Below are 20,723 nucleotides of genomic sequence, written 5' to 3'. Positions count from 1 at the left end.
CTGACGGTTTGTATTTACTGTTCTCTGCTTTCGTTCTCCACATACTCACACTCAGTTGCTGTAGTCATTTATTTTTAAATATCTGTTTTAATTGAAATGTAATCCATATACCATAAAAAGTCATATTTCTTTCTTAACATTTCTATCATCACAGAAGGGTTTATTGGACAACACTGTAGAGTCCCTAAGGGCTTCTTTTTTTACTTTTAATAATTTTTTATATTTCAATGATAGTTGATGTCCAATATTATATTAGTTTCAGCTATACAACCCAGTGATTAGACATTTATATAACTTACGAAGTGGTCACCCTGCTGAATCTAGTACCCATCTGAGACCATACGTAGGTATTACACAATTGTTGGCTGTATTTCCTATGCTGTACTTTACATCCCCATGACCGTTCTGTAACTACCAATTTTTATTTCTTAGTCCCTGCGCCTTTTTCACCCCTCCCCCCGGGACCCCTCTCATCTGGCAACCATCAAAATGTTCTCTGTATCTAAGAGTCTGTTTTCATTCTGCTTGCTTGTTTTGTTTTTTAGATTCCATATATACATGAAGTCCTATGGCATTTTTCTTTCTCTGATTTACTTCCCTCAGTACAATACCCTCTAGGTGCATCCGTGTTTTTTCAGGCGGCAAGATCTCAGTCCCTGTCTTGGCTGAGTCATGTTCCATCGTGTGTGCGCACCGCTGCTGCTGCATCCATCCGTCTGCGGATGGACACCAACGTTGCTTCCGTGCTGTAAATAATCCTGTAGTGAACATATAGATGCAAATGTCTTTTTGAATTAGTGTTTTGGGTTTCTTTGGATGAATACCCAGAAATGGAATTACTGGGTCCTTCTTTGTCTCTCTTTTTAAAAAGATTTTATTTATTTATTTTTAGAGAGGGGAAGGGAGGGAGAAAGAGAAGGAAGGAAACATCAATGTGTGGTTGTCTCTCGAGTGCCCCCCCCCCCACAATGGGGACCTGGCCCACAACCTAGGCATGTGCCCTGACTGGGAATCGAACTGGTGACTTTGGTTCTCAGTCCAGTGTTCACTCCACTGAGCCACACCAGCCAGGGCCTTCTTTGTCTCTTGTATGGCCTTTGTTTTAAAGTCTGTTTTGTCTGGTGTAAGTATTGCTACCCTAGCTTTTGTTCCTTTGTTTCCATTTTCATGAAATATCTTTTTCCATCCCTTTATTTTCAGTCTTTGTGTGTCTTTCAGTCTGAAGTGAGTCTCTTGTAGACAGCGTATATCCACAGGGTCGTGTAGATGACCCTGTAAGGGTTATGTTTTCTTATCCATTCAGTCACCCTATGTCTTTCTCTTAGAGCATTTAATCCGTTTGCATTTAAAGTAATTGTTGATGGATGTGTAGTTATTGCCATTTTATTATTCATATTTTTCATTCTTCTTCAAGAAGACCCTTTACCACTTCTTGTACTACTGGTTTGGTGGTGATAAACTTCTTTAGCTTTTTCTTGTCTGGGAAGTTCTTTATCTGTCCTTTGATTCTAAATGACAGCTTTACTAGGTAGAGTAACCCTAGTTGTAGGCCCTTGCTTTTCATCACTTTGAATACTTCTTGCCCATCCCTTCTGGCCTGCAAAGTTTCTGTTGATAAATCAGCTGACAGTCTTATGGGAGCTCCCTTGTAGGTCACTAACTGCTTTTAAGATTTTTCTCTGTGTCTTTAGTCTTTGGCATTTTAATATGATGTGTTCATATTATTTAATATGATGTGTCTTGGCATGGACTTCTTTGGGTTGATCTTGTTTGGGATTCTCTCTGCTTCCTGGACTTATGTGTCTTTTTCCTTCACCAGGTTAGGGAAGTTTTCAGTCATTATTTCTTCAAATAGGTCTCAGTCCCTCACTCTCTCCCCTCCTTCTCGTCCCCATGTAACGGAGATGTTGTTGTATTTGATGTTGTCCCAGCGGGCCCTTAAACTCTCCTCATTTTTTAAAAAATTATTTTTTCTGTTTGTTGTTCTAATTTGGGTGTTTTCTACTACCTTGTCTTCCAAATTGCTGATTTGATCATCTGCTTCAGTTAATGAGCAGATGATTCCTTCTAGTATACTCTTCATTTCCGGCTGTAGTCTTCATTTCTGATGTGTTCTTTTTTATGGTTTCTACGTCATTTTTTTTCTGTTGTTGAAGTTCTCCTTTCTTTGAGCATGGGGTATATTTCTTTGCCTCCCCATTTTGGCTGCCTGTCTGTGTTTGTTTCTGTGTATTAGGTAGATTTGCTATGTCTTCCAGTCTTGGTAGGGTGGGCTTATATAGTAGGGTTCCTGTAGGGCCCCGTGACACAGCCTTCAACCACTGAGCCGGGTGCTCCAGCTGCGCTCCCGTGTGGCTGTGTGTACCTTCCCACTGTAGTTGAGCCTGGATTGCTGTTGGTGCATCAATGGGAGGGTTTGAACCCTCCTCCCCACCCCAATGCTGACAGGTTACAAGGACCAGCTGTAACTACTGTGGAGGAGCTGCTGTAGGGGCTGACCCCATGGAGCAGAACTTGCTCAGTGGGGCTCTGGTGCCTGCTGAGTCCACCCCTTCAGTGTGTTGCTTGTGTAGGTAGTTGGGTGGTGCCCTGGTGAGGTCTGAAGCTGGCCATAGGGGATGCTGGCTCTGAGGCCTCTCGGGAGGTGCAGGCGAAGGTCATCCACAGACAGTGCCCTGCCTGGGGCCACTCAGCATGAGCTACAATGCGGTCTGCCGATGGCTGCTTCTTGTGCTGGGCCTGGATGTGCCCAAGAGAGGCCAGGCTGTGAACTGAGTCCAGCTGCTGCTGCTGCTGGGCATGAGGCCACTTAACAAGAGGTACAGGCCTGCCGAGGCCAGATGCTGCTTATTTGGGGTTTGTGAACTGTTGAGAGAATTTAGGACAGCATGAGCCAAGAGGGATTGTTTGTATGAAAAAGCCAGTGGAAGTGGCTTGGGTGGGCCTGTCAGGTGGGGTGGGTCTCAGGAAATCACGAGGGTGGAGCCGAGTGTTAGGTTGATAAAGGCTGGATATGGCCTCCAGCTGCTTCTGCAGGGGGACAGCTCAGTGAAGAAACAATGGCTTCTGCCAAAGCTGCCCCTCCAGGCCCTACCCCAAAGCCAGATAATTCAGTTGCTCCCTGTATGTCCCTGGTGCCCTTTGAGCTGCCACCTGAGCATTGACACTCAGAGTGAGTCTGAGTAAGTCCCTTCTGGCCCTTTGAGACGAGCACCTGGAGCTCCAGCAGCCCTCCATCTCACTCAGCCACAATCTGCTTTTCAAGACAAGAAGTTATGGGGGCCTCTCTTCCTGGCACTGGAACCCTGAGCTGGGGGGCCTGGTGTGTGGTTGGGACTCCTTGCTTTTCAGGGGGGACTACCATAGCTGAGATACCCCTCCTAAATTTTAACTGCCACACATGGGTATGAGACAAGGCTGTTCTGCATTTCTGCCCACCTCCCCCCCACCCCCCACCTTAGTTACAGGAGTTCTGTTTAGCTAGATGTCAGCTAAACGATGGTTGTTCTGTAGTGTAGTTATCATTTTGATGTGGTCCTGGGAGAATGCGAGTACTGCCTTTAAGGACTCTGCCCTCTTGACTTGAATCCAAAAGTCACCATTTTAAGGTGTACAATCCTAGAGTTTTTAATATATTTACTAGGGTATAAAACCATCACCACTGTTAATTCCAGAATATTGTCACCACTCTAACGGGAAACCGCATGCCCATCAGCAGCCACGCCCTGTTCCCACTTCCTTCAGTCCCTGGCATCCACTAACCTACGGTCTGTCTCTGTGGGTTTGCCTGTTCTGAACGTGTCACATAAATGGGTTCATACGATGGAATGTCTGGCTTCTTTCACTTCGCATAATGTTTTCCGGTTCGCCTGTATTGTTTCATGTTCAGTACCTCAGTCCCCTCTTCTGGCAGGAAAGCTAACACAAAATTCATTCTGACTTTTTCGAAGTACACCATTTGGTGGCAGTTAGCACGTTCACATTATTGTGCAACCACCACCGCTAACCAATTGCAGAACATTTGCATCCTTCCAGAAGGAAACTTTGTACCTTTAAGAAGACACTCCCTATTTCTTCCTTCTCCCAGGCCAGCCTGACAAACACTGATCTGCCTTCTGTCTCTATAAATTTTCCTGTTCTTGCTATTTCACATATGTGGAATCATAAGATATACGGCCTTTTGCATCTGGTTTCTTAGTATGATGTTTTCTAGGTTCACCGTGTTGTAGCATGTATTAGTACTCCTTCTTTTTCACAGCCGAGTACCACGCCGTTGTGCGGACGTGTACCACATTGTGTTCACCCATCATCTCCTGATGGCCATTTGGATTGTTTTTGGCTGTTAGGAATGATGCTGCTGCTACGAACAATCCTGTACAAGCTTTTGTGTGGACATACGGTTTTGATCCTCCTGGGTGTATGTAACTAGGAGTGGAGCTGCTGAGTCATATGCTAACTGGTATGTGTAAGCTTTTGAGGAACTGCCAAACGTTTTTCCAAAGCCAGCTGTACCATTTTTTAGTCCCGCCACAGTGCATGAGGGTTTCAGTTTTCCTGTTTCCTTGCCAACACTTGTTATTAATCTTTTTTATGATAGTCATTCTTGGTATATCTTTGTATTATTGAATTATAAGAGATCTTTATAAATTCCGGATACTAGACCTTTATTAGATATATGATTTGTCTGTATTTTCTTCCATTTTGTTGATTGTCCTTTCATTTTCTTAATGGTGTTCTTGAAGCACTCAAGTTTCTCATTTTGATGAAGTCTAATTTATCAAGTTTATTGTTGCTTTTTGGTGTCATATCTAAGAAACCATTGCCAAATCCAAGGTCACAAATATTTATACTTATGTTTCCTTTTAAGAGTTTTATAAATGTAGCCCTTACATTTAGGTCTCTGATCTGCTTTGAGTTAATTTTTGTCTATGCTACGAAGTAGTGGTTCCGCTCAGCATCGTTCTTGTGCGTGTAGTTATCCAACTGCCCCAGCACGCTTTGTTGTAAAGGCTGTTCCTTGTCCCATGGAAGTGTCTTGGCACCACTGTTAAAAATCAGTTGACTATAAACATGTAGGTAGTGGTGTAAGTTGATTATGTAAAGTCCTTTTTGAAAAAATATGTTTATACCCTCCAACTCTTTGTCCAGTTTATCTTATTTGTATATTAACCTTGCCTCTAGTTATTGACCCGGTCTATTTATCTAGTTATTGAATTCGTTTTCTCTTGCACGTCTGAAGTGGGCCTCACGGGGCTCAGATGAAGGTGTCAGCAGGATTGCATCCCTACTGAGGCTGTAAAGGAAAATCATTTGCCAGCTTCTAAAGGCTGCCCACATCCCTCGTTTCATGTCACCTGTCCGTCTCCAAAGCCAGCAATGGCAGCTCGAGTCCTTGTCACATCTCTGACTTTGCTTTTCTGCCTCGCTCTTCGATTTTATAAGGACCTTTATGATTACGTTGGGCCTGCCAGATAACCCAGGATAGTCTCCTCATTGCAGAATCTGCTGATGAGTAACCTTCACCCCATCTGCATCTTCATTTCTCCTTATTCACCGTATTCACAGGGTCTGGGAGTCGGGGTGTGGGCATCTTGCAGGGGAGCAGGCAGTACTCTGCCCGCAAGTGGTGAAACTTTCCTGTCTGACACTGGGATGGAGGGTATGATATTCCATAGAATTTTATAGTGTCAAAGGAATGCCCCCTCCCCTTTTCACAGCAGTCTAACCCCTAGCCCCCAGAACCTGTGAATATTCTCTTTACATGGCACTGGACTTCAGATTAAGGGTAGGACCTTGAGATGGCGAGCGTGTCCTGGATTATCCACTTGGGCTCCATCTAGTCACACGAGTCCTTGAAAGCACAGAAACTTTCCCAGCTGTGGTCACAGGGAGACGTGATAGCAGAAGAAGGTTCAGAGAGAGACATTGTTGGCTCCAAAGGTGTCGGGTTGGGGACGGGTGACAGACGTGCCAAAGAGCGTGGGTAGCCTGTAAAAGCAGGGAAAGGCAAGGAAACACATTGTCCCCTGGAGCCTTTAGAAAGGGCAGGACGCAGCCCTGCCAACACTTTGCTTTCAGGCTGAAGAGATCATGTGGAACTGGTGGCCCACAGGACTGTAAGATAGAAATATTCGGTGGGGGTTTTTTTGAGCCACTAAGTTTGTGATCATTTGTAACAGCAGCAAAAGATAACTCATACACAGAACAAGGAGTGAGCCTGAGTATGTGCAAATTTAAAAAATCATTTATGAGGTCATTTCCTGGGTGGAATGCAGACTGACTAGAGAGTCCATTATAAATGTGGGGAATAATCTCACTGAGGGGGTGGGAGAAAAGCTGCCGGACAAGTAACTTTGGAAACTAGCAGCAACGGTGAGACTAGAGGCAGAGGGGATTGCCCATAAGCGCTGTCCCTGAGTGGTGAAGTCATTTCTCAGTGGAGTACAGGTGAACAATTCCGAAACCGCTGTATGTGCCTACTGAGACTGGGGAATTAGTGAGTGGAGGCTGGCTGGTGCGAGCCGGGCTTCTCACTGTTGGAGCGGGAGGGTATAGATGAGCAAGGCAGGGGGCTAGGGCGGGGAATGACACGTGTGGTCATGGAGTGGAGTTGGAGGCACCAGTAAGAACTGTTTGACTTCCTAGAGGTATGGAGAGACACATGCGAAAGTGTTTTTGAGATTACATATACACTGGACGAGGGTACTTCTGTTCTTTGCTCTATCAGCTGAGATGGCCTAAAAGACCCATTCAGAAGAAATGAGCCCACCTGGCATCAAGATCTCTGGCACCAAGAGATCTTGATTTCTATATCTTTCTTCAATAAAAGGAACCAAGGCTTCTTTCGGGTTCCTTTTCTAGTCCTGGGGCTGGGGCAGGGAACATCTAGAATGAGTCGGGACTACCTTGAAGTGCCAGAAAGTAAAGTGCTTTAAAAAAAATAATGACGAGGGTTTGTCAAAGGAACACACAGTTGAGCGTGCTTCCCGTGGCCAAGCTGCAACAATTGGAGCGACAAAAGAAAGTAGTATTGGATTATAACCCAAAGTATAAAATAAATATCCGTGAGTCCATATGGACATAAATAAATGATTGCATAAATAAACAAATGGGGAAGAACAGACAACCTCCCATGCAGAAGAATTCCAAGTGATTAGTGTAAAGACTTCCATTCCTGCAGCATGGGCCATGCACGGTGACTTCCTTCAAGGGTCCAGTCTGGAAGGCGGGGCTGGGAAGAATAACTTGACAGCTGAAACCTAACAAACACTACTCAGCCAGGTTATCGAGGGCAACATCAAGAACACTTAAAATGACATGTTTTGAATGGCATTTTAGCTCTGTGGTCTTCCTCCCGCAAGCCTAACTAGGGTTAGCCTAGACTAACCCTAGTCTAATCTTGAGGAAAAAATAAGACAAATCCCAGCACCCCTCAAAACAGTCCAGGTCATTAAAAACAAGTTTGAGAAAGTCATGGCCAAGAGGGGCCTCTGGAGACCTGATACCGAATGGAATGCACGATCCTGGAATAACAAATGGACTTGTGTTAATAATGATCTATTGCTATTGACTAAAAGTGTCCCCATTTGGAGCATCAAACAGTCTAAAACTGATGTTCATCATAAAGAAAATGCAGGTGCTGCCAAGGAATCAGTTACTGTCTTTTTTACCCCTGAAGGCACCTCTGTGGCTTGTAAGTCTATTCTGGAGGTTATGCATAAGGAAGCTCAAGATAAGAGATTCACAGAAAAGATTGCCTTGAAGATTTTAGCCCAGAATAACTGTATCCATTTTATTGGTAAGGAAGGAAAAAGCCTTTAAAAACTGAGTAAGACACACACTAAAACCATGGTATCCATTGCTGTATAACCTGCACCATTGCAGTTAAAGACAGTGTTGAAAGTGCCAAAGCTGAAGAAGAAACAATGAAGAAAATCAGGGAGTGTGTGAAAATGATTGCTTCTGTGAATTTTCAGGCACATTTAGTTCCCGGACTAAATCTGAATGCCTTGGGTCTGTTCCCACATAGTTCAGGGATGCCAGCTGTCACCTTGGGGTCCCCCCATTCAGCTGTGACTCCTCCCCATCCGTAGTCTGAGCAGTCAGAAAAAACTTTCATCTGCTTATCTCCCAGCCTTATTTGTCGGTGTGCTGTTATCAGCAAGCAGGGGCTGCGCAGCACACCGCTCGCTTTGCAGGAGCTTCTATTAAGATTGCGCCTGCTGAAGCACCAGCTGCTAACGTGAGGATGGCGATTATCACTGGGCCTTGAGATGCTCAGTTAAAGGCTCCGGGAAGGATTTATGGAAAAATTAAAGAGGGAGGCTTCGTTAGCCCTGAAGAAGAGGTCAAACTCGAAGCTCATAGCAGAGTGCCATCCTTTGCTGCTGGCAGTTACTGAAAAAGGAGGCCAAACAGTGAATGAGTTCCAGGATTTGTCAGGCACAGAAGTTGTCGCTCATGGCCAGATGCCTGATGAGAGTAGTGGTCAAAATAACTGGTCATTTCAGTGCTTGCCAGGTTGCCCAGAGAAAAGTTCTGACTCGGGTACTGGCACCAACAGCAGAAAGCTCTGCAGAGTAGACCACCTGAGTCAAGACGGAAACAGGCGCTGGAAACAGCCCAGTGCAGAGGCAGGTGCCAAGCCACAGACAAATGGCTCAGCCAGCAGAGGGCGCTGAACCCACGTCCAGAGTCACACGCACAGGGTTTTACCTAGCCACTCGTCTCTGAGGACCAGGCCACTTTGGAACCTCTGTCTCTGAGAGTATATACTTTACGCTCTCTGAAATGTATGACACCCAGCTTAAAGAAAAAGAAGAGGGAAGTGAGGGAAAGAGAGGCGCTCTGCACTTCCCTTTCGTTGTATTCTCAGTGTAACAAAGTTTCTAATTTTTCTTAATATTCCCCCATAAATGCCAGACACTGGCTTAATGATGTATTCATTGAATTCATCAAATAAATACAAATAGGTTGCTCCTATGTCCAATAGTTAAAATTGGATGGGAACAGAATTATTACAGGAGCATAAATGTTAAGCTATTAGCATAGAAAAATTATTCTGTTTTATTTTTACCTGACGCTGAGGATAACCTAAGGGAAGTACTGAGTGGTGTTGGCAGGGGTGTCAGATGTACGTTTTTACCCAACTACCTCAGTGAAAGCGAATTTTTGGTGTTTTGAAAAATTCATATAATTTATAAAGACAAAAGTGCAACTGTTTTTCTTTTTTTTAATAAACTTAAATTTTATTAGTTAACAGGCAAAAAAAACCCTCCCCAAACCCGAGAATTTTACTTCTGGCTGGAGACAGTAAAGCTGGAAAACTGATTTCAGACTTTTTGCGGCTTTGGACGTGCGTATCAGTTGGAAAACCCAGCGAACGTTCGATGGTGTGGAACAGTGCCTGTGGCTGGGGAGCAGCAATCCCGGTTATGTTTTTGTTTGTTTACGGTAGGGTGCGTTTTCGATGGCACTGTTGGCCAAGTTGCAGGAGATTTTGGAATGGCTAGTTTAAATGGCTGCGGGAGACTTCAAGCTTTTTGTCTGGGTACAAGATGGAATGCATAAATGCTTCGTGTTTTTGACGGGCACTGCCTGAAGGAAGTGCATCGGTGAAGAGGCGCGGCCTTGTGGACTTGAAACCGACTGGCAAGTGTCGGCTTGTTGTACAGGCTGCCGAAGTTTGCCAGTCCTCTCCGGGCTGGCGGGTCTGTGCTCTGAGCAGACCCCAGAAGCACTGTTTCTGTGAAGGCTGGTGGGGCAGGCCGATGGTCCTCCCCAGTGTATTGACAGCGTTTAAACGCAATAAAAGGCTGTCGCTCCGTGTGCCAGACACTGTCATGCACTTCGTTAGGCTATTTGGAAGATTTTTGAACAATGATAAACCAAGAAAAGGAACGGCCATCTAAAATATCACATAAAGTGTAGTGGGACTTCTGTATTCTCTGCAACTAGTTATTTGAAAATCAAAAGGTAGACAGTACAGGAAAATAATTTTTGGAATATAATTTGAACAACTGTGATAAAACATTTAACCACGATACCAAACTCATTTGCCCATCCCGTAACTTGACAGCAAAGCCCAGCCTGTACAGTTACGTGAGCGTGGGTGGTTTCCAAGGCCGCTCTTCTCCCAGATTTGTTTCTGTGTTGCTTTCTTTTATAAAATGGTCACAGTCATCATATTACCCTGATCTGAGGGGCATAGATAATAATCCTTTCAAAAATCATTTGGCTCATCTGTATCTCACAGTGAATTTCTGTAGGCTAAGTAAGTTTTTCTGAAGGGCAGTGTTTCTGATGTTACAAATGAGATGAGATGTTTTCCTAAATGTTTTCAGAAAACCAGTTTGTTTTGTAGTTTTAGCCTAAAAGTACCCTTCTTGTTACTGAATTACCTAGTGTTCTTTTTTTTTTTTTTTTTTTCATACAATGAATTGCTTTAAAAAAATCACGGACTGGCTTTCTGGTTGGATTTCAGGTGAGATGTGCTTCAGGCCAGAGTTCTTCCTTGGTATTTGATTATCCCCTTTTGGTGGCTTTAAAACAATACAGATAGGTGCTACATTTATATCTGCTGGCTTAAATTCTGCCATATCTCATCCCTAGCCTTTAGTATGGCAAATCATGTTTTGTTTCCAATGAAGCATTGATAATGGAGTATCTGGTAACGCGTAGTTAGGAAATAATTCTGCAGCCGAGTTTGTGCATACTGCATACGGGTCGTTCCTCATCTGTACTGTACCCCAGATGCAGCTTCATTTTCCAAATACCTTGATGCAGAGTAAAGTTTGTCACCGTTAGATGAAAACAACCACACACCTTCTAAAATTAAGTTTATTAGGGAAAGCAGGCAGCTAGAGAATGGGTAAAAGGATGTCAGGTGCCACTGGGAAGGCCTGAAGACTGTGGGAGCCACGCACATCTGGGCCTGATCTCTCAGACAGTTCTGCAGATGGCACAGGCCTGACAGCTGCGCGTCACTCATTGGGAAGAGCACTTCCAGTCACTAGTAGGCTGTGACGTTCTGTGGTTTTTATTTCATTTTTTTCAGTTGCAGTTGACATTCAATATTATTTTACATTCGTTTCAGGTATAGCATACTGGTCAGTTTAATTTATAAAGTGGTTCCCAGGTGGGTGCTAATAATTCTGGCACCCACCTGGCACCATACGTAGTTATTACACTATTATTGACTACATTCCCTGTGCTGTACTTTACATCCCCATGACTGTTTTGTAACTACCAACTTGTACTTCTTAATCCCTTCATCTTTTTCACCCATCCTTTCAGCCGCCCTCCCATGTGGCAGCCCTCAGTCTGTTCTCTGGACCCGTGAGTCTGTTTCCAGACTGTGATGTTTTGTCTTGTTGGGATTCTGCCATGAGGCATTACCCGGAGCGTGGTTAGCGCTAATGCCTTCGAAAGTGCTCCTGTCACTCTCCACAGATGGAACATCTTAGTCTGGTTACAGAAGTCTTCATATGCCCTTGCCATTGAGTCCTATATTTCATACCCATGGTTACCCATGATTAGAAAACAGGGAATGTTTTGTAGACTCCAAAGACTCAACCAGTGCAAAGCAACTGGTATAATGGGGCCTTGATAAGCTTTGAGGCCACATTTACTCCTAACAACTTCAATGTTATCAGACTCATTAATAAGGTGTACATGTCAAAGATTTAAGTGTTCCTCCAGGAAATCATATGATTTCTGTGCCTCAGAACTGCAGGGGACAACATTGTCATTTATCTGGTATGTTGCAACTTACCTGTTGGGTTCTTAGGTCTGATTAAGGCATTTGATTCAAATTAAAATTTGAAATTTTTTATGCAAGAGTCAACATCTTTACATTCATTACAAAAGAGGAGTGTTGATGATTATAGATGGTTAATGAGATAACAGCAACTGGCCGTCAGCCAGCTGGTAGGAGAATTTGTACCTGAGTTCAGGTATCCTGGCAATGGACCGTTCTTTTCCTAGGCATTGTATTTTCTTAATCACAGACAGGTAAGCAAGGCCACCTCACAGCACTGTTATTCTGTCATTACCGTGTAGTGCCAAGAAAGTCTTTATCTCGTTGAGATTTGTCTTGCTAAGATAAATAAGAAAGCGCTGGCTGGTGTGGCTCAGTGGATTGAGTGCCGGCCTGCGAACCAAAGGGTTGCTGGTTCGATTCCCAGTCAGGGCACGTGCCTGGGTTGTGGACCAGGTCCCCAGTAGGGGGTGCGTGAGAGGCAACCACACATTGATGTTTCTTTCTCTCTCTTTCTCCCTCCCTTGCCCTCTTGCTGAAAAAAAATAAATAAAAATCTTTAAAAAGATAAGTAAGAAACATTTACCTTCTTATTGGGAAGAGCAGGGGACCAGGTGCTAGGATGTGGATTGTTTGACTTGTTTGACCCATATATAAACTGGGATGAAGTTCATAGTTATCTGTAAACCCATGATTTCGTGAGGGTAACTGAATGAGAGACCGTAGGTGAACAGGCTTTGTGAAGTGAAAAGCACCATATGAATGAGAGATGAACCGCCACTTTCACTTTCTATACAGGTTCTATACAAGAAATATTTTTGAAATATCCTAAATAAGAGTGATTTTTTTAGAACATTTATAGAAAAGTGGCCTTATGATCAGTATCACTTTGACCCAACAACTGCACTTCGAAGAATCCAGTCCACGTAATTTCCTACAAATATACACAAAGATGTACGTACAAGGATATTCATTGTGGCTCTGTGTATGCCCTTGTAGCAAAAACCTGGAGAGAGCTTCAATAGCTAGAAGTTAGATGGAAATAATTATGGGCTGCCCAGGCAGTGGAATACTGTGTGGCCATTACAAAAGGAGGTGTTTTTTCCTACGTTTTTGGGGGGGGTTTGGTAGTCAGGGTTCCTTAGTCTGGATCTAGCATCCCTTTCCATGTCTGGCTCACAGTTAGGGAGTTAGTCAGCTTTTATATATTTTTCTTGCTATGGTATAATGCAGAAATATATTTCAGCTTTGTCTCCAGTTCCTGCAAAAGGTTCCTAAAACCCTTGGAATTTCCTGAGCGACGAGTGTCTTTTGTTGTTTGGGATAAGCCCCGTTCTTCAAACCTGAGTTTATGGTAATAAGGTGACCTAAGGTGGGGGCCCTAGCTAGCCTGTGACCGGGGCTGGTCAGCAGAGAGACCAAGTGACTAGAGGGTGCGGCTTTCCAGCCCATCCACCAACTTGGGGGGAGGCGCTATTGATTGAGCTCTTTAAAAACTCTGGAATAATGACATTTGGAGCCCTTCTGAGCTGGTGCTCATGTGAATGTGCTGGGAGGGTGGGACCCCCACCCTGAGAGGACGTGGAAGCTCTGTACCCCGCTTTCCTCCATACCTTGCCCTATGCATCTCTTCCATTTGGCTGTTCCTGAGTTGTATTCTTTGTAATAAACTAGTTGACATAACTAAAGTGTTTTCCTGAGTTCTCTGAGTCATTCTAGCAAGTTATTAAACCTAAGAGAGAGAGTTGTGAGAAACCCCGGTGTATACAGGTTCGTCTGAGGTATGGGCGGCCTGGGATCTGCCAGAAACAGGCCAAGTCTTTTGGGACTGATTCCTTTAACTTGTGGGATCTGATGCGAATTCCAGTAGTGCCATTGTTAAATTAAGTTGTTGGACACTCCCTTTGTGCCTGAAGAATAGGAGAATTAGACAATTTGTTGGAAAATACCCCATATTTCCATTTTGGATTTCTGGATTTTTCAGGTAGTTCCGTATTACCTGACACATTTTATGTGAGTTGTGAGTTCCTTGAAATTTATCAGTGTGCTCTGTCAGGGTATCTCAGGTGGTTAGAGTGTCGTCCTGATATGCCAAGGTTGCGGGTTCGATCCCCAGTCAGGGCACATACAAGGAGCAACCAGTGAATGCATGAATAAGTGGAACAACATATCTCTATATCTCTCAAAGCAATAAAGTAAATTTGCAAAAATGAAGAAATTTATCAGTGTTTAAATAGTTCCCAGTTCACTTTGTAAACTTCCCATATGTTTAGTGGTACTATGAAATAAATGCATACGTTCTTTAACTGTTTATTTTATAAATTGGACTTAAACAACGTTATTTCATACAAATACCAGTAATACTCTGTTGTTGAGCATATTCCTCCTTCCAAAAATCCTTTCCCTAATTGATTCCTTAGCACTTGGGTCTGCCGCGTGCTTGCACTGTGTGGCGGCTTGGTCCTCTAAAGCTGACGGAGGCCAGCCATTGTCGATGGCTGTACGGAAACTACAAAGTGTTTTAAACAGAACACTTCGCTGTTGGCCAGGACTAAAGCGCTGTGATCCCGAATAGTCACATTTAATACGTAATGCATCAGTGGTATCAGTGAAATCCACTTTTCCTTTCTTTTAGTACATCATTTTGGTGTACTTTTGAGAATGTAGCCTCAGCCTGTCCTTTTTTTTTAGTATCTCTCCTTCTCAGAAATTATCCACACTTGCCAAGCTGTTCTCTCATTTTGTGGCCCTGATTATCTCTCTTTTCTTATCTAATAGAAGTTCGTGTGGTACTGATTGTTCCCTTACTACTGAATGTCAGAGCTGTTCGTACACACTAGATGGTTTCCTTTTAATGTGTCCGTGGCCCCCTCAACAAGTGGTTAGCCCTCCCATCATCCTGAACCTTTTTCAATGACCATCCCAGAGCTCTTTCAAAGTAAATACGTCCTTGGTATTCTTGTCACATAGATAATTGCATATGCATCTTGCAATCTGCCTCTTCTCTTCTAAGATATTAATGATGTCAAGCGGCTGAAACCTGGCTACCTAGAAGCTACTGTGGACTGGTTTAGAAGGTACAAGGTTCCCGATGGAAAACCAGAGAACCAGTTTTCTTTCAATGCCGAATTTAAAGATAAGGTAATACGTCACTCGGAACTGTAGCTTCAGGTCTGCTTGCATTGAGATTTGTACTTTAACCTACTGTTGCCATTTAAACACTGCGTGATCACTTAAACACTGTCTAAAGACACGCCAGTCACGATGTCGATTTATGCATTTAATTGTTTTCCACTTTTGACTCATGGAAATGATTCAAAACAGGCAAAGTTATCAGGCTTTGGGAAAATGATCCTAAGAATACTTTTCTAATTGTTATGCATATCTCTTCAAATTACAGGACTTTGCGATTGGTATTGTTAAAAGCACTCACGACTTTTGGAAAGCCCTGGTGGCAAAGAAAGTCGATGGAAAAGGCATCAGCTGGTAAGCATCGACTCTGCGTGCCTGACACAAAGCAGACCGGCTTGCCCCAAAGGCTTTAGTAACCAGACCACGCTGTATCGTTACTGTGGCTTAGAAAAGAGACCATTGGTTTGTCCTTCAGCGCTTAAGTGAGTGGGAAGGTATACAAACACCTGCAAAGTGCCCATCAGATACCGTATTTTTCAGATTATAAGATGCTCTTCCCCCCACCCCCAAATTTGGGAGGAAAATGGGGGTGCGTCTTACAGTCTGAATGTAGCTTACCTGGCTGGGGGGGTGGAGCAGTGGTGGAGCAGGGTTTTTTTCCCCTATATTCCTCTTCTGAAACCTAGGTGCATCTTATGGGCCAGTGCATCTTATAGTCCAAAAAATACGGTACTCTGAACAAGGTGAAGTAAGACTCTAAGGAGGACGGTAAGATCAGAGCTTCGTGAGGGTATCTGGGAAAGGTTCCTAGCGTCAGGGTGTCAGAATGCAATGGGTAAGGTAAGGCTGGGTGCACGGGCTAGTGTTCTCCGATGTAGGTCTGTAAGGTGCATCGCAGCCAAACCCGTATCTACCACGCACACAGTTTACTGCCACCGATACTAGCGAGTAGTTACTGCGCAGTAAGTGTTTGCCAAGCTTGTGACAGAGATGGAGGCGGATTAAATTTAACCAAAGTCATCCCACAGTGAATGTTTCAGAGTTAGCACTCGTATCCAAGTCTATCTGGCCCCCAGCCCAAGGTCAGACAATGTATTTCTTAGGAATTTAAAGATTTATAAGAGAATGTCCACTATCATCACTTAGCTAACATTGTTCTGGCAATAGTAGCCAATGAAGAAATGATGTGTTTTGATTCAGGAATGTTGGAGAAAGCGGAGCCTATTATGGCAGATGACATGATTGTGTACTCCGAAAACCCTAGAGAAAGTAAAGAATTCAGCAAGATGGCCGATTACAAAATGAGTATATTATATACAGGTGACCCTTGAGCACTATGGGTTCGAAGAGCATGGGTCCACTTACATGTGGATTTTTTTCAATAAATACATACAGTACTGTAAATGTATGTTCTCTTCCTTATGATTTTTTGTTTAGGTTTTATTCATTTTAGACAGAGGGGAAGAGAGGGAGAAAGAGAGGGACAGAAGCATCAATGTGTGGTTGCCTCTCACATGCCCCCTACTGGGGACCTCGCCCACAACCCAGGCATGTGCCCCGACTGGGAATCGAACCCATGACCCTTAGGTTTGTAGGCCGGTGTTCAATCCACGAAACCACACCAGCCAGGGCTCCTTATGATTTTCTTATAACATTTTCTTTTTTGTAGCTTACTTTATTATAGTAATATAGTATATAATACATATAAAAATATGTGTTAATAAGCTTTATGTTATTAGTAAGGCTTCTGGTCAATAATAAGGTATTAGTTAGGTTTTGGGGGAGTCAAAAGTTATATGTGGATTACATGTCAGTGCCCCTAGACCCCCTGTTGTTCAAGGGTCAGCTGTATAAGTGAGAGCATACGGTATTTGCCTTTTTCTGTCTGACTTATCTGACTTGACATGATGCCCTTGGGTTCCTTGCATGTTGTTGTAAATGGCAAGGTTTCGTCCTTTTCCGTAGGTGAGTGATGCTGCGTTGTGTGCACAGACGTATGGCATCTTCTTTAGCCTCTCCTTCGTCAGTGGACACTCAGGTTGTTTCGTATGTTGGCTACTATGAATAGTGCTGCAGTGAATGCTATAGTGAATGCTGCATGTGTTTTGAATCCGCGTTTTTATTTTCCTCGGGTGAATACCCAGAAGTGAAGTCCTAGATCATATGGCAGTTGCATTTTCAGTGTTTTGAGGAATCTCCACACTTTTCCATAGCAACGATGTGCATTTCCCACCAACAGTGCACAAGGGTTCCCTTTTCTCCACATTCTCACCAACATTTTTTGTTGCTTGTAGTTTTGATATTAGTAACTTTTAACAGGTGTGAGATGACATTTCTTTGTGGTTTTGATTTGCATTTCCCTGGTGAGTCAGATTGTTTGTTGGGTTTTTTTTTTCTATTCATTTCTTTGAGTTCTTTATTTTGGATATTAAGCCCTTATTAGTATGATTTGCAAATATTTCTCTTATCCTGTAGGTTGCCTTTTTATTTTTTTGATTATTTCCTTTGCTATGCAGAGACCCTTTAGTTTGATGTAGTCCCAATTGTTTATTTTTGCTTTTGTTGCCTTTGCTTTTGGTGTCAAATCCAAAAACTTACCACTAAGACTAATGTCAAGGAGCTTACCATCTGTGTTTTCTTCTAGGAGCTTTATGGTTTCAGGTCTTATATTTAAGTCTTTCATCGATTTTGAGTTAATTTTTATGTATAGTGCAAGATAGTGGTCCAGTTCATTCTTTTGCAGGTGACTGTCTAGTTTTCCCACCACCATTGATCCAAGAGACTGCCCCTTTCCCCACTGTACACTCTTGGCCCCTTTGTCAAAAATTATTGCCCAGATATGTATGGGTTCATTTCTGGCTCTCTCTTCAGTTCCATTGATTTGTGTGTTTCTATACCATTACCATACTGTTCTGATGACTCTAGCTTTGTAATATAGTTTGAAATCAGCGGGTGTGATGCCTCCGTCTTTGTTCTTCTTTCTCAAGATTGCTTTGGCTATTTGGGATCTCTTGTGGTTTCATACAAATTCTAGGATTTGTTCTATTTTTGTGAAAAATACCATTGAAATTTTGATGGGGATTGCATTTAATGTAGAGGGCTTTGGGCAGTATGGACATTTTTAACAACTTTAATTCTGACAATTCATAAGCATAGGATATATTTCTATTTATTTTAGTGAACCTTCTTATATTATTTTATAATACATATCTATAAATAATATATTATTTAGAAGGCATTTTAACTCTTAAGAGAGCAATTTGTGTTACTGCACCTCACGCCTGCTTCTGTCTTACAGCATGAATACCACAGTGTCTGAGAGCCCCTTCAAGTGTGACCCTGACGCTGCCAAAGCCATTGTGGATGCTGTACGTAAGAGCTCCCTGGAAAAAGCACAGGCATGGGGGCTACAAATGCGGTGCTAAGTGGGGAAAAGTACTTCTTTGAACTCGTATTTGAGCACTTCCTGTATGCACAGCACTGTGCGTGGTCCCAGAATTACAGAGCACGTGCACATGGCTGTGGGGGGGTGCGGTTCCTAGTCCTAGAAAAGACTTAAGGTAGTGCATTATGTATCAGAGAAATAATTTTTGTACTATTCGTTATCTGATTTGGGTTAACCAGAATACTGAACTAGACTATCCTACTTTATTCTCATTTTAGGGAAAACAAAAGAAAATGAGGTCTGACTTGCTAGTGCTTTGTAATTGAGTAAGAGGAAACACACCAATTTAATGATGAAGGCAGTGCCCGTAGATGTATCTTTATAAATGAATCCTGACCAAGTTGGAACGAATAAGAAAAATCGGAAAAGTCATTGGTTAGCAATCATGACTTTTCAATGAGAACACTCTACCTACATTGTGTGTGTGTGTGTGTGTAGTACATATGAAATCATTGTATATGTGTAAATGTTTTTATTCTTCATTTCAAATTTATTTATTTGTATTATTCCCACGTGTATCATTAAAATAGGGTTGAATTTGTTAGCATTTCTTAGCAGTAGAGCAAACTTGCATTGTTCCTATAAATTACTATTTTTATTATTTTGTTAATCCTCACCCGAGAGGATTCGAGAGATATGTTTGATTTGAGAGAGAGGGAGAGAAACATCGATCTGCTGCCTCCTGGACGGGCCCTGACCAGGGATCGAACCTGCAGCCCTTTGGGGCACAGGACGGTGCTCCAGCCAACTGAGCCCCCAGCCAGGGCCCTGTAAATTACTATTTTTAGAACCTAAAAATTAGGATAATCATCTTCTGTTCAGATTCATTTTAATTTTTGTGTCAGTATACTTTTAGCTTTTTAAAAAATAGGATAGACTAATATATTTTAATAATTTATTTTAGTTACCACCACCATGTGACTCTGCCTGCACAATACCAATAGATGGTAAGCTCAACATTCTACTACAGTAACATTAAACACTATGTGGGGGGGGGGGATTATCGATAAATCTTACGTACCGTATCCATACAGAAAGGAAGGGAGGGGGAGAGAAACTTCCCACAGAGTGTGTGGGAAGAAGGATGGCTGTACACACCACCTTCGGTGCCAATCCCAGGCACAGCCACTTCCAAACCATGGTTCTAGGAAGACGCTTCGTGGACATTGGAGAAGGCTGGGCTCTGGGTCCCCATCTGGCCACAGGCTGCTTCCCCCAGAAAGCGGTTCTCTCCGCATATAGATGTAGAATTCTCTGTAAGGTTCTGCTGGTGAGAATCACGGTTAGATGATTAGTATCAAGAGCAAGGAAGCCCAAAAGAAAACCCTGTGATTAATCACCTGTTTTTGCCTAGTGAGACTGCATGTATGAAAGTTTGTTTTAAGGTGATCCATAATAGGACACATTAAAGCACGTATATTATTCTTTGTTATATGTTGGGTGCATTTTGGTTAATGATTATTCTAATTTGTTTTTATTTTCTCTGAATGTAGTGGATAAGTGGTTCCATCACCAGAAAAACTAAGGAAATGTCTCGGATACATATGGATATTGCTGCAGCCTATTCATCTGGAAGTAGTAGATGCAAAAGTAGTGGTTTTTCAAAACTTTAAATTTATAGAACTAATCTACCAAAGCAAACTCTTGTGACCCATCCAATATACTTAGTGTATTACCCATATAAAAGCATTTTTCATATCACAACTAAGATAACTTCGAGTACATGCTTAAATATCAAAGCAGTTATTGGAATTTGAAAGTCATTTGTGAATAAATGTGCAAGATATTGGATGTATATGTTTACTGAATGTTAGGAAATAAAATTATTTTGCTGAAACTTGGCTCGTATTTTTATTTTTTTCAAGAAGCCAGACATTACCAAGCTGATGAGGGTGCTGTTTGGTGTTTGTTTTCCTGTCGATGATCTTACAATTCAATGTTATAATTATTAGAATAAAACCAACTTTATTTGGGGGAATCTGAGAGTGAAATTCTTTATTTTTACAATAGTCTTCATACCGGACTCTTACCTAATTCTTAGTATCCCACTGTAAAGCAAAAGCTTTTGAATTTAACCCTGGCTGGTGTGGCTCAATGGATTGAGTACTGGTCTGCAGACTGAAAGGTTGCTGATTCCATTCCCAGTCAGGGCACATGCCTGGGTTGCAGGCCAGGTCCCCATTTGGAGACATGCAAGAGGCAACCCATCAACGTTTCTCTTGCACATCGATGTTTTTCTCCCTCTTTATCTTCCTCCTTTCCCCTCTCTCTAAAATTAAATAAAATATTTTTTAAAAATAAAAACTTTTAAAAGCCTCTAATTTATATCATATTAGTAGAAAACACAATCCTGTGCACCTTTTGAAATGAAATATTACTTTTTTTACT

The 20,723-nt window shown here is 42.6% G+C and overlaps 1 protein-coding gene and 1 pseudogene across 1 annotated transcript in view; both read left to right on the top strand.

Moving 5' to 3' along the window:
* PPA1 (inorganic pyrophosphatase 1) overlaps positions 1-20,172 on the top strand; it is a 36,643-nt gene extending 16,471 nt beyond the window's left edge. Inside the window, exons 7-11 of the mRNA XM_053922539.2 lie at positions 14,772-14,899; positions 15,159-15,244; positions 18,189-18,258; positions 19,240-19,282; positions 19,829-20,172. Coding sequence (XP_053778514.1) covers positions 14,772-14,899; positions 15,159-15,244; positions 18,189-18,258; positions 19,240-19,282; positions 19,829-19,860 — 359 coding nt within the window. The 3' untranslated portion in view covers positions 19,861-20,172. The remainder of the gene's footprint in view (positions 1-14,771; positions 14,900-15,158; positions 15,245-18,188; positions 18,259-19,239; positions 19,283-19,828) is intronic.
* Positions 1,076-12,304, top strand: LOC128780669 (insulin-like growth factor 2 mRNA-binding protein 3 pseudogene; annotated as a pseudogene).
* Positions 20,173-20,723: the final 551 nt, after the last annotated feature.

The sequence above is a fragment of the Desmodus rotundus genome, chromosome 4, assembly GCF_022682495.2.
Source record: "Desmodus rotundus isolate HL8 chromosome 4, HLdesRot8A.1, whole genome shotgun sequence".
Lineage (NCBI taxonomy): Eukaryota > Metazoa > Chordata > Mammalia > Chiroptera > Phyllostomidae > Desmodus > Desmodus rotundus.
This window is presented reverse-complemented; position numbering and strand designations above follow the sequence as displayed.